The following is a 14,360-nucleotide window of genomic DNA, read 5'->3' on the forward strand; positions in this document are numbered from 1 at the left end:
TTTATCTCCAAAAGTAGAGCTTTTATTTATTTAAAAATGTAGCTTTTGACAAAGCATGTTTTTCCCTATGAAATGCCCCTCTCTGTCTCAGACATGCATTTGTATACTAAGAACTGCACTGGAACTATATTGCTCATTAGAGAGGGCAATAAAATAATCTGAAAGAGCAAAGGAGGAATATTCAAATAGTCTGTAAGTGAATAGAGCCTGGCACAGATGGGGAGAACAGAATTTATTTATGGAATTTTAATGAGAGACTGTCGTATATTTCGGTGACTACGTTTGCAATTTTTCAGCAAAAAATTGTGGGAAAAAATCACATCATTTTAATTTATTTCTCCATTGCAGTATTATAAATTTCATAGGAATGAAAATTAAGCCACCAAGATCCATAATATAATATAAATATCTTGTCCATGATCTTTTCAGTAAGACTGGACAAGGTTTCAGGGAGGGAGGGAGTGTGTGTGTGTGTGTGTGTGTGAGAGAGAGAGAGAGAGAGAGAATAAAGGTAGATATATAGAATTTAGAGGAGTGGCATGAATCCATGCTTAAGAATGAAGTTGGGGCAATCCCTTTCCTACTGAAGCAGTCCGTCCTGATGAGATTAAATATTTATTGAATATAGCTTCCTCTTTTGTTGGTTTGGGTGATTTTTTTTCCCCATAACTCCACTAAATAATATGCTATGGCTGGGGAAAAGGTAACGCAATATTACTGTCAGCATTGCTTTATACCAATCAACGATTGATGTGATTTTGCACTAAACATTTGTACTGGAAATTTCTGGAATGGTTGAAAAGAAAATATTTTTTGTAGAGAGCTTTAGGGCAGATCAAGCATTATTCGCCAATATTTAATTTTAGGTCAAACAACAGGAAGGTATTTTACATCTTTTAAAAGGACATGTTATGCAATCTTCACAGTGTTTAAATCTGTTTGACCTAATTTCCAGAGTCCCCATTGATAAATATTTGTTAATTCTTATAATCATATGATAATATGTCTGTTAAATGTAACCAGCAGAAACAATATTATGGGCTGTCCCCACCAAGGGGAAGTAAGTATGTATGTTTCTTAAAAGTCTCTCAATTGAGATAATCTTCCCCACAGGTTGACCAAAAGTCTGCCACCTATTGTATTGCCTGAACATGGGACAGGTGTTTTGTCACTGTTCTTCATGGAATTGGGAAACGCTTTAAAGCACATTAGAATTAGCAGTTACCAACTGGTGATATGGACCACAGGTGGTCCACGAGAAATTTTTGGTGGTCCACAGAATTTTTTGTTGCATTTTTTATATTGCACTAAACCAGGGGTCCTCAAACTACGGACCCTTGGCCGAATATGTGCAATGAACGCTTGTGTTGCTTTAGAGAGTCTCCCCATTCGGGGATTTTCATGCAGGGCAGAGGGGGAAGAAATTCTTAGGGTCTTCTCCAGCCTTCTGGTGCGGAGCTTTGGGCAAATTCTGAAGGTAAGTGTCACTGGTGGCAAAGAGTTGGAGGGCTATGTTCCAGTGGGACTGCATCATGGCCTGGAACTGGCCATTGAGCCTGCAGGCACCAGTACCTTGCCTTGCATTCCCACAGGTCTTCCTTCTGCTTGGAAAGCCTATGCTAGTAGTTATCAGTGAGGTTCTTCTGCTGAGCTTTCTTTTTGGTCAGATCCAATTTGAACTGAGCCAACTGTTTTGCCAACTTTTTCTCTTGGTGGCTGCTTAGCTCCAGCAACTGCTTCCTGTTGGAGCCCTAAGGAACCTGGGTGGGCAGGGGAGGAGTGGCTGGGAGGGGAGGGGCAAGTAGAGTCTGGTGAGGCACCCCTCGATGTGAGTGACATTGAGTTGGCCACTTCCACCCAGTTATCTAGCCACGCCCACCCAGCCGATCAGTAGACAGATCCTATTAGTTGTTCGCGGGTTTTAAAATTAGGAATTTAATGGTCCCTGAGGTCTGAAAGATTGGTGACCCCTGCATTAGATAACTTGTGGGCCATTTTATAATCTTTTCCAAGATATTTCCTTATAAAGCACTCATCCATGCCCACAGACCTGCTTTGCAACAACCATGCAACCTCTCTCACCTGGGTACCACTTGCACACCTCCATGCACCTCTAGATGGAGAAAGCATGTAGGAATGCAGGACTGGTGGTAAAGGGGCCCAGACATGCATATAGATATTGCCTTGTAATGCTGAAAATCACATAGGTAGCAAATGGGAATTTAATTGAACAAGTAAAGGTTTGGATAGTACCTTTAAAGGTACAACAGTTTGGAAAGACTGCCTGAAAACACTCAAAAGTTTAGTTCCAATTATATTTTTTGGAGGGGGGAGGTTATTTTAGATCCAAAGGCCCTAAAGATTTTTGAAGAGGAAAAAAAGTACTTCAGTTGTTCAATGGGACACAAATTATCTATGTACTCATGGAAAATTTGCAGTACTGGCACCAGTCCAGTCTAAATTTTGTGATCCGTTTTATGTGCATTTGGTAGAAGGTATTATGCTTAGAATGGGAGTTTATAGCAGCTGAGCTTCATTTGGATATGCATTTTTGAGCTTCATTTGGATATGCATTTTTAACCAATATCTAATGTTATATTTATTTCAACCAGCACACTCTCTGCTGCTCTTATAATATCTTTATCTTATAATAAAACTGCCACCTCTCTTATCTGTTCTTTTCTTGATACCAATAATATCTGAGACTTAGGGAAATTGCATATTATATTCTGTCTTCAGTTTAAGTTGATTACAGATAATTAAAATTTCATTTAATGGTAATATTCTATAAACAGATAGCATACAATAGAATATGAGCAATTATTTATATCTAAAGAGGTTTATCAGCAAAACTCCTCCTTCATGCTTTATTGCAGATTGAAACAGTGACTCAAAGACAGCAAAGAGAGGTAGAAAATTCTAATGTCATTGATGTGATATGATGGTCATCCAGATTTGTGCAGTCCAAGTGGAGGAGCCCTAGTTCTTGTTTCTGTGTCCTTCACTTCAGGGTTAAAATGCTCCCAGTTCGCTCGTGCTTGTCAGTCGTTGGACAGCTGTTTGCAAAGGGAGTGTGAGGCTCTGCCCACCTGCCCGGACAAAGCCATTTGGATTATTTTACCCTCTGTGCATGCTCAAAGCATTCTGTGCATGCACAGTGGGTAAAAGAACTGAAACGTCAGTGTATGACAGGTGGGAAGAGTCTCACACTCCCTTTGCAACCAGCTGTCTGACCACTGACAGGCATGAGCAAACCAGGAGCATTTCATCCCTGCTTCATTTCCTGGCTGGTTTTCTTCCAAGAAAGTAGCTTTATTCAAATTCTAATATGGTAGCTATTGTGGTTAGCTCTGGCCCAGCTCCTGCCCCTAGGACTGTGGATGTGGGGGAGACATCCACATGCTGCAGGCCTGTTTTGCCCCCAGTGGAATCTGATGAGGAAGGCTCCTCTGACCAAGAAGACATGAGTGACAGGGAGGAGGAGAGTGGGGCAGACAGCTCAGAAGGAGATCAATTATCTAGCTCCTCCTTGGATTCAGAACAAGAGTTAATGATACAGCCATGCATGCGGAGAGCGATGCATAGGCAACAACAACTGAGAGATTATTATCAAAGAAAATGAGGCCGCCTGTGGTTGGGTGGGGCTGTGGTAATTAGTGAGGCTGCTATAAAGAGCAGCCTGTGGGTTTGGCCATTGTGGAGGATTATCTGATCGTTGTGTTTTGTGACTGCTTTACTGACTTTGACCTTTTGTGTGCTGATTTTCCCCCGCTTTGAAACTAAACCAGAGCAAAGTGTGTTTCACTTTGTGAAAGAAGGACTGTGAATTGCCTCACAGCTGCAAGCTAAGTATCACAGAACTGATAAGGGACTTGTACAAATGACCAGTTTGTTTGGAGACAAGTGCTCTTTGCTATACCAAAAGAGGGCTTAGTTTAAGTGAATTTTCATTATAAAGAACATTGTTTTGAATTTTCAAACGTGTGTGTGTGTCTGAAATTTGTACCTGTGAATTTTTGGGAGGAGTCTACCAGAGAGCCTGACAGAACAGTAGCAAATACATTTTTCTTACAAGATTCGTGAAAAATAACTAGATTAGTTTTTAACCTCTCTAATATTATAATACTGAAGCATGACAAAGAAGTTTTCATTACATCAGTTTCATGCCCCGAGCCTTAAAAATTCCATTTTTAAACAAATATTTTAAAAATTACATATTTGTTAGGAAATTGCCCTTGAGAGAAAGGAAAGATGGAAATGGTCAAATTTCACCTCCTCTTTTATAGGGGCTTCCAATCTCATCTGGAATTGCCATTTCAATCTCAGTGTATTCAACATACAATTGTGTATGTTTAATCTGTCATCTAATCAACAGAGGGGCATCTCTTAGCAGAATGACAGAAGTTCTATGGTTGCCCTATATGCCATCTAAGTGGAAGTGGCTGAGTCTTTATAAAGTCTTTATAAAAGGATGCACTTGGGATGTTTTAATTTTTAATTCTACTCTCCACCTCCTTTCAACTTCTCATGTGTGTTATATGAATAAATGCCATCAGTTGTCAAGTACCCACTATAAATTTATAGTGTTTATTTGTATTTTGCCACAAATTCTTGTTGTTGATATATTGATTTAAAAAACGTGCTTCAAGACCATTATGCACTTAAAAAACCCCATACTTTTCAAAAGCAGCATTGTATCACAGCAAAAAATTGCAAAAGAAAATCTGGAAAAAAAGATACATGCAGAAAAAATATTGCTGAATCAAAAACCAGCAGCTTAAGTTATTAAATATTTTGCCTGCTTTATGATTACAATACTTTTATTAGTTGTATTTGAGAAATATTCATTTGTCATATTCATAATTTGTATCTATAGATATATATATAAATTGTAGAATATTGGTTGTATACCTTAAAAATACAGAGACTCCAAGCATGAGAATTTTCACAGGGCAGAATGGATGCTAAAATGTCCTCTGCCAAAATTGTCTTGGGAATAATGTAAATGTACGTTTTCAAAAGCAGCGTTGCACCACAGCAAATAACCAGCAGATATTCCTAACTCATTTTTGAATTGTATCTTTGATGATTTCTCTTGACAATTGTTCTTGCAGGGGGCTGCTCTATGCAGTTCCAGCCAGCTGCAACCAGGCATTGCAATCCAGCCTGCAAGAAACCCTTCTCATTCTGTACACAGGTAATTCAGACGCGCCCTTTCCTTCATTAGAAAGAACCAATTATTTTTAGAATGTAAAACAAAGCAAAATCAAAAAGCTCCCAACAGACTAGAGATCTAATCGGGCATGCACTATCCATTCAGTAAATTGAATATATAGCCTTACAGACGAAAGGGGATGTGTGAAGAAAATATATATGTGTGGGAAACTGCAAGTAAATACTTCATTCTTTTCACAGAAATTCAGCTTGGAAAACATGTAAATATAGAAATATAGAAGCTGTGAACGAAGGGAACATACAAATGTTCACCTTCAGTGATGATATCAAGAACTCAATCCCTTCCCGTGTGAAGCATAAGCATTTGTGTTCTTATAGTCCTTTGAGATTTCTTTGAAACACTAAAGTGAAACCACAGACCTCCTGCAATGTTTATTTTTAAATTTATCTGTGTCCTGCCCTTATTACTTTATAAGTAACTCAAGGCAGCCAACATACCTAATATTCCTTTTTCCTCATATTTTCTCCACAACAATAACAACCCCATAAGTGAGTTGGGCTGAAAAAGAGCAACTGTCCCAAAGTCATCTAGGCAGATTTCATTTCTAAGGTGGGACTAGAACTCAGTCTCCTGGTTTTTAACCTGGTGCCTTAAGAGCTAGAGATCAAAGTGGCTCTCTTCTCTGCTTTTTAATTCTGAGCTTAAGGGAAAAGGAAGCAACCCAAGTTACCTCCTCCAATGATTATAAGCAAAGAAAAAGGGTCATTGACTGAAATAATAAACAAACAAATAAATAAATAACCAACTCACTCACCCAAAGTTCAGGCACAATGTACTTCAAGCTTTCAATCAGTCCATGGGGAACCTATCCTGCCCCATAATTTGATTTTTGGGAGGTTTGGTATTTACACCTGTTCCTATATTTTGGGAGGCAGAAGCACAATAAAATTGCATTTGTCCTTTGACAGCTGTTACAATTGATAAGCTTCCCATATCATTATATAAACTCCTTGAAAAGTTAATAGTGGGACAATGGCTGCTGCTTCACATCTGTTCATCTAGAACCTTTATGGTTCCGCATGAGAGGATATATGTGCTTTCTCACATCATCCTTCCATATAGGAACTTCTTCCATGGATTTTTTTCTTCCAAATTTTTATTTTTAGTTGCCCAGAATTGTAAGATGAGCAGTTGAGATGAGCATTTATATCAGTTGAAATAATTCTCTCTCCCTCCCTCCCTCTCTCTTTCTCTCCTTCCCCCTGTCTCTCTCTCTTTCTCCATCCCCATCCCTATCTCATCTCTATCCCTCTATTTGTATCTATCAATCAATATATTAGTATGCTGAAACACAGAAAATCTGCTTTTACTTTTAAATCCACACAGCCTTACCATCAGATTTGAAATAATTAAATTTTGATGCGTGACACAATACAGGTTCTTTGGGTTGACTCTAAATAGATATCAGGTCAAGCTGGCCATCAGTCCTTCCACACAAAATTGCAGCCTTAAATGAACATCTTATTTGAGAGGGAAAACATTTTACTTTCATCGCTGCAGGGTTTTGAGCTGGATTATTTTGGCAAGATGGATTTTTGTCTTCAGTGTTTCTGTTGCAACCCATTTATCCAGGCTCATTAAAAGAATGAACAGGCACTCCATTGTTCTGTTATACTTAGTATGACTCAAAAAGCTTTGAAAGATCAATTTACAGTAAGTCCTTGGTCTAAGCTGGGTTTTCAATTAAAATAATAAAAGCACCTGGCATTAGGTTAACTGAGGTGCACCCAGCAGCCCCCAAATGGAAACATTTTCTGGGGATGAACTAATTTCTGAACTATCCTTCTTTTACCTAGGGTGGCATCTGTGGCTGTGAGAGAGGCTACACTGAAATCATGAGATCGAATGGTTTCCTGGATTACTGCATGAAGATACCCGGTTTAGCAGATAAGAAAGCCGATGTTAAAACAAATGCTGCCAAGCATAAGCCTATCAATTCCAAAATGCATGACATTTTCAAAGGATGGTCAATTCAGCCTTTTAACCCAGGTAAAAATGAAAAATTGTGGCATGATGTTCTGCCTCTCTCACTCTTTTTCTCTCTTAATTTGAAAAGTAAGCTTCATGCTCAGTGAATCACATAACCAGAAACTACACTAGAGGATATACAAACTCTCATTTGTAATACAGTATAATCATATGAATATCATTAGCATAAAATTGTGCAAGAGCATTATTCTGTAGAATGACCTGGGATTTCAGTTTACAATGCTGAAGCTAATGACATTCCCTGCACTGATTAATCAGAAATATAAGTAGGAGAGATACTTCTACCAGAAGGAGAGGGGGGGGAAACATAAAAGTTCAATGTAAACCATGAGACCTGTGATCTGTGTTCAACTCCAAACGTAGCTGCCAAACACTGCAATGTTACATGGCAGTTACAATCCAATCACAAGTTGGAATCCTACAGTTGCAGGATACCCGTTGTTCCATATATGTTCCATTATTCATGATGGTTACAAGGACTGTAAATGCAGAAGAAGGTTGCTTATCTGCTTCTTTGCAGATGAAGGTGTTGACCGTTCTTCTAAGGTGAGATCTTCTCAGTTGAAACTGGCATGGTGATCATCAGGTTCCCTCCTCTTGTCCTTCACTTAATGATTAGTTTGCTGATTTATTCACTTGTGACCAATTCTCCCATAATTTCCTGCAGCCCAACTCTTTGAGGTAAATTGGGGGGGGGGGGGGGAGAGAAAGCAAATCAGCCAGAAAGCTTTTAAGGCTGAAGGTGGATTTGAACTTCATCTCTTTACTCATAGTACAACACCTTCACCTGTTTCTCACAGATGATATATGGCTGCTTTGATGACACATCACTTCAACCTAAAGATCCCCATTGTCAACCATTTGTGAGAACACCTTCTATGTGCTCTTAAAATTATAAGGAATCGATTGGCTGAAATAATACTCACCCTATCCTGTCACCAAAGAGTGGCGGATATCTGGCAGTGGTGTGTAACAAATTATGTTATGAGCAATGGCACTTGTGTGTATCTATGATAAACCCATAGCCTTGGAGGGTGAGCTGTTGTTCTTTTGATTACATGCCGATGAAATAGATCAGGAGTGTCAAACTGATGGCCCAAGTGCTGATGTGTCACATCAGGCCATGCCCATCCCGGCCCCACAAAGGCAAAAAAGGTTACAATACTTAAACACATTCATGGACTCTTTGATTGATAGGCATTTTTAGAAATACCAAGAAATCCCTAGAGGATATCATGTTAGACAAGGACAGAATCACTGTTAAAGGAACACGCACAGTTACAAGTAGTCATCAATATACAACCAAAATTTCTGCTGCTAAACAAAACAGTAAAGTCAGTTTTGCCCATTTTATGACCTTTCGTGCCACGATTGCTAAGTGAATCACTACAGCTGTTAGTAACAGGGTTGTTAAGTGAATCCAGATTCACTATTGACTTTGCTTGTCCGAAGATCACAACAGATGATCATATGACCCCGGGCCACTGCAGCCATAATAAACACGTATCAGTTGGCAAGCATTCAAAGTTTGATCATGTTACCATGGGGAGGCTGCTCCAGTAATAAGTGTGAAAAATGTATTAAAATAAAATTTAGTAAAAATAAGTTACTTTTTTTCGGTGCCATTGTAACTTCAAACAGTTAATAAATGAACTACCTGTATATGCACAATGCTTATTTTCAAGATGGAGAAGCTCTGAACACTGATACAACCATACCTATTAGCATTTTTCAGGATATCTCACTCTAGGAAAATGCAATCCCATTTTTCAAAAAAACTCCACCCTACTCTAATTAAAATGTGTAACCCCCACAAAACTATAAGCAATATACTTAAATGTGCACAAAGGCTGTATTTTGGTCTCTTTACCCCTTTTCTCATAAATGCAACTTCCCTGGTAGTCCTGTGATTTAGCATGATTCTTCAGTTGTTTCTATACAGACTAGCATGGTTTGTAGAATGAGTTTTGCCAGCCCTTCGGGGTAGGCAACTTCAGGAAGTAATAGTTACAAGGGTTGCCTATTTTTAACTGACGGGAAATAAGCAAAATGTACACCTCGCGTCAAATATATTATTTCGTTTCTCTTTCTCAGATGGAAAACTTAAAATCTGGGTATACGGAGTATCAGCTGGCAGTTTTCTCATTATAGTTTTCCTAATCTTCACCTCCTATCTTCTTTGGTATGTATTCTGTGCTTGCTTCTAACCTTCTTAATTCTGTTTCAGGATGTTGGATTCCGATTCAGTCATTTGGAAATAAATTAGAACGACTGAAATTCATTGGCATCAAAGTTACAAATAGCTTTCAGAGATTAAAAATTCTAAGGTTACTTTATATTCTCTGTAATTAGAGAGCTAAGTATCACTTGAAAACCTTTTCATCTGTTCACATTATTTACAGGTTTACTTTAGCCTACCCTGAAAGGATGCTCTAATCCTTTTATTTAGGTTGTCTCAAAGGTGCTTTTTTTGAGAGACAACTCAACTTTCTGAGTTTGAAGATGTTTCACTTCTCATCCAAGAAGCTTTTTCAGCTCTGACTGGATGGTGGGGAAAGGAAGGATTTATATCCCTTGCAGGCAGCTGGCCATTTGCATTCTTTTAGCAAGTCATTAAGGCCACCTGGAGGTTTATATGTGTCCTCTGGGTCACTTGAGTGGTACAAATAAGTGTGGAGCCTTCTTGGAACTGTTGAAAGGACTGTGTTGTACACTGGAGATAGATGTATCCCTCCCCCTCTGTTGAAAGAGGGCGTAGATGGCCTCTCTAAAAGAATGTGAATGTCCAGCTGTCTGCAAAGAGTATAAGTCCTTCCGTTCCCCACCATCCAGTCAGAGCTGTAGAAGCTTCTTGGACGAGAAGTGAAACATCTTCAAAACCAGAAAGTCCAGTTGCCTTTTGAAAAAGCATCTTTGAGACAACCTAAATAAAAAGATTGAGAAGTGAACGTCTTCAAAGAAAAACAAGAAAGTCCAGTCCAGCTTTGGGACAACTATGACCTGGATGACTGAGAATACACATTTGGGTTGATGTATGTATGTATGTATGTATGTATGTATGTATGTATTTATGTATGTATGTATGTATGTATGTATGTATGTATGTATGTATATGTGTATGTATATGTATATCCTTTTTATGATCCTTTAATCCCTTTATTTGGGGTGGAATCAGGGTGACTAAATGAAGCTGAGCCTTTACTAACTGGATCTCCTTGATTCCTATGTGGAATTCGCAGCAGATATTTTCTCTATGTGCCCTGATAGAGAAACATCTGCTACTCCCTAAGATTAAACTCTCAACCTTCCAAACGGGAGGCAAGCGTCTTCACCTCTACACCACCATGGCTCTATATACATACATATAGACAGGCATATACCATATTTTTCAGAGTATAAGACGTGTTAGAGTATCAGATGCATCTTAGGGTTTTTGGGAGGGAAATAGGGGGGAAATCTACCTACCAGATATACATCTGGCTAGTGTCCTTAGTCTGACCAGCTTCAGCACATTATTTTATCCCCAGGTTATGTGTTTTTTAAAAAAAAAACCTTATTTGGAGAGTGTAACAATAAAAGAGCTTGCAACTCCAAGATCCTCCTCACAGTTGCTACTGTTGAGCAATGTTACACATATACTGTACCTGTGCATTTTGTTTTTCTTGCCTAAATGTAGGACCTTACTTTTTTCACCAGTGAATTTTATTTTGTTTGGTAGCTCCCAATGTTCAAGTCTGTCAACATTCCTTCTGTATCTAGAGCCTATTTTCTGAAGAGTTGGCTATTCCTACCAGTTTGGTGTCATCTGAAAATTTGATGAGTTCCACATCTATCCCCTTGCCCAAGTCATTGATGAAGATGTTGAAGAGTACTAGGCCTAAAACAGAGCCTTGGGGTACTCCATTCCATACAACCCACCATGTAGATGCAGTTCTATTGAGCACTACATGCTGAGTGTGGCTGGTTAGCTAGTTTTGAATCCATCTGGTAGTGTTGCTGTCCATCCCACATTTTTCTACTTTATCTAGTAATAGGTTAGGGTCTACTTTATCAAATGCCTTACTGAAGTCCAGGTAAACCACATTAACAGCATTCCTCTGATCCACTAAATTGGTCACTTTGTCAAAGAATGCAATAAATTTAGTCTGGCATAATCTGTTTTTGACAAACCCATGTTGGCTTTTGGTTATTACTTTCTTTGCTTCTAGGTGTTCATTGATTCGTTGCTTGATTATCTTTTCCAAAATCTTCCCTGGTATTGAGGTCAGGCTGATAGGTCTGTAGCTCCCTGGATCTATTTTTTTCCCCCTTTTTTTGCAGATGGCAACTACATCAGCTCTTTTCCAGTCCTCTGGCAGTTTCCCAGTGCTCCAGGATCTTTGAAAGATATAGTTCAGTGGTTCAGAGATCTTGTATGCCAGTTCCTTCAGAACCTTGGGGTATAATCCATCTCATCCTGGTGATTTGAATTTGTCTAGGGTAGATAGGTGTTCACTTACCACCTAAGTGAAAGCAAGTAGGATGCTTGGCTGCATAGCTAGAGGTATAACAAGCAGGAAGACGGAGATTATGATCCCCTTATATAGAGCGCTGGTGAGACCACATTTGGACTCTGTGTTCAGTTCTGGAGACCTCACCTACAAAAAGATATTGACAAAATTGAACGGGTCCAAAGACGGGTTACAAAAATGGTGGAAGATCTTAAGCATAAAACGTACCAGGAAAGACTTAATGAACTCAATCTGTATAGTCTGGAGGACAGAAGGGAAAGGGGGACATGATCGAAACATTTAAATATGTTAAAGGGTTAAATAAGGTCCAGGAGGGAAGTGTTTTTAATAGGAAAGTGAACACAAGAACAAGGGGACACAATCTGAAGTTAGTTGGGGGAAAGATCAAAAGCAACATGAGAAAATATTATTTTACTGAAAGAGTAGTAGATCCTTGGAACAAACTTCCAGCAGACGTGGTAGATAAATCCACAATAATTGAATTTAAACATGCCTGGGATAAACATCCATCCATCCTAAAATAAAATACAGAAAATAGTATAAGGGCAGACTAGATGGACCATGAGGTCTTTTTCTGCCCTCAGACTTCTATGTTTCTATGTTTCTATGTTTCCTTCCCTATTTTAACACCTTCCTTCTCCTGTTTTCTCTACAGATATGTTAATAAAAGATTGGGTCAATATTCTTTGATTCAGGGAGACTATAATCCCACCTATTCAAATATTTTAAGACCTACGGGGAAGATAAGATAATTGTATCATGATTTTACTTTTGGTGAATAGGGTTAATTTTTCTGATGATATATATATTTTTTTAAATGGTGGTTTGGGAAGAGATGCTGCTTTAGGGGCTTTTAGACTATCCGAAGGATTATGACATTTTATTGCTGTACTAGGTCACCAAACATTGTGGAAAATCACGTCATTTTTACAGTTTTAATTTTAACTTTGCCGGATTGTGCCTCAAATAAAGGATTCAGTTCACCCGTTTGGTCTCCTTAAGGAAATGAATGTTTTTTTCTTTCTTTTCAGCAAAAAACCAAAACAGCCACAACATACTCCTCCCCCGCCGAAGTGTCTGACTTTAGCCTACGATGGAGATGTCGATATGTAAGATGGAAACCACCACCCAAATGTAGACATTGACTGCCTTAAAACTGCTGTCCCCACTCCCCACCCCCGCCTCTTTTGATATAAGATTCCAGCTGATGAGTTTGGGTTTTATTTTATTTTTCTTTTGAGAGAATCTGGCATCTGATATACCGGTAATTGGGCAGAATATAATTTCCAAACTTGACCGGTTTAACCTTTTAGCATATCTGAAACATGGTATATCTTTATGACTCTTCCCCAGAGGGGATCTCAGAATTGCATCTCTTCCTTTTTAACCATAGGAATATGGACAAATGAGAAGTTCTACAGTCTTCTACTGATTTTTTTTAAATTTTTTGAAAGCATGACAATCCTGTGCGGGGGGGAGATAAAATTACATTTACTGTAAAGGACAAACTGGACGGTACGTCATTATGCACTATATTAGTGCAAAGTTTCTTTCTTCTTCACCACTTCAAAAATTAGTTTTCTAGAGTTTATATTTGAGTTACATTTGAAACTATTGAAGGATCCAAAGTCCCTTGATTTCCAGACTGACTCAGTTTCTTAGATCACAAAACAATCTGATTTTTCTTCTGCCAAAGGACATAACAATAAACCAGAAATTTTGCAGCATATAATCCAGGCCATTTTTTAAATTCATTATATTATGATATTCTTTCTTCCTTGTTGGACAAACATATTAATGATTAAGAAAGTGAGAAGAGTGTTATTTTAAATTGTTATCAAGCCATTTAGGTATATTTTAACTATTGAAAACTTTAATTCAGTTGGTTAATATACATTCTGATTTTGTAATTTAAATTTTATTACCTGCAATTATTTATGATTCTTTTTAAAAAAAATGTTCTCTGACTTTATTTATTACACACACAGATACACACAAACAAGCTGTTTGTACCAGATCTTGCTTTTTAAAAAAGTTTACAAGTCTACATTTGGAACATCTTGAAGAAGATACGTATATGTAGTAGTAAATGTTGCAAGTACAAAAGTGCCATCTTGTGGTATTGACATGTATTTATACATAAATAAAAAACCTAAAGGGTGTGGGGATGTTGATGCAAATGCATTGCAATGTCTGTTATTAAAAAAGATTTTGCATTTCGTCCTTGGAGATCGTAGCCTAATCAAACTATAATTATGAGCAAACTCTGAGAAAGAGAGACTCAGAATGGATTCCTGAAGTAATTACACATTATAAATTCATTAAGGAAATCCCAACATGTTTCCAGCTGAAATTATTGTTCATTAGGCACACATTGTTTCTGAATAAAAATATATCATATCTCTCCAAGCAGCACCTTTCCATCATAGGACATATCTGCAGTTAAGGTAATTAAATACTGTATTATATATATAAGCAACTTTACATATACATTGTAGATATTGTATATATAAGGCCAAATTATGGATTGCTCATTTTAAAATCAGCTAAAAATATTTCTGTCAATTTAACAAATGATTCCAGCCTCAGGAGAAAAGCCTAAAGTGTGTAAAAGAAGTGAATAA

At 38.0% G+C, this 14,360-nt stretch overlaps 1 protein-coding gene across 1 annotated transcript in view; it reads left to right on the forward strand.

Moving 5' to 3' along the window:
- The window catches only part of THSD7B (thrombospondin type 1 domain containing 7B), a 567,237-nt gene extending 553,321 nt beyond the window's left edge, over nucleotides 1–13,916 (forward strand). The window contains exons 24-27 of the mRNA XM_070731424.1: nucleotides 5,115–5,197; nucleotides 7,033–7,225; nucleotides 9,320–9,407; nucleotides 12,768–13,916. Coding sequence (XP_070587525.1) covers nucleotides 5,115–5,197; nucleotides 7,033–7,225; nucleotides 9,320–9,407; nucleotides 12,768–12,849 — 446 coding nt within the window. The 3' untranslated portion in view covers nucleotides 12,850–13,916. The remainder of the gene's footprint in view (nucleotides 1–5,114; nucleotides 5,198–7,032; nucleotides 7,226–9,319; nucleotides 9,408–12,767) is intronic.
- Nucleotides 13,917–14,360: the final 444 nt, after the last annotated feature.

This window comes from Erythrolamprus reginae, chromosome 1, assembly GCF_031021105.1.
Source record: "Erythrolamprus reginae isolate rEryReg1 chromosome 1, rEryReg1.hap1, whole genome shotgun sequence".
NCBI lineage: Eukaryota > Metazoa > Chordata > Lepidosauria > Squamata > Dipsadidae > Erythrolamprus > Erythrolamprus reginae.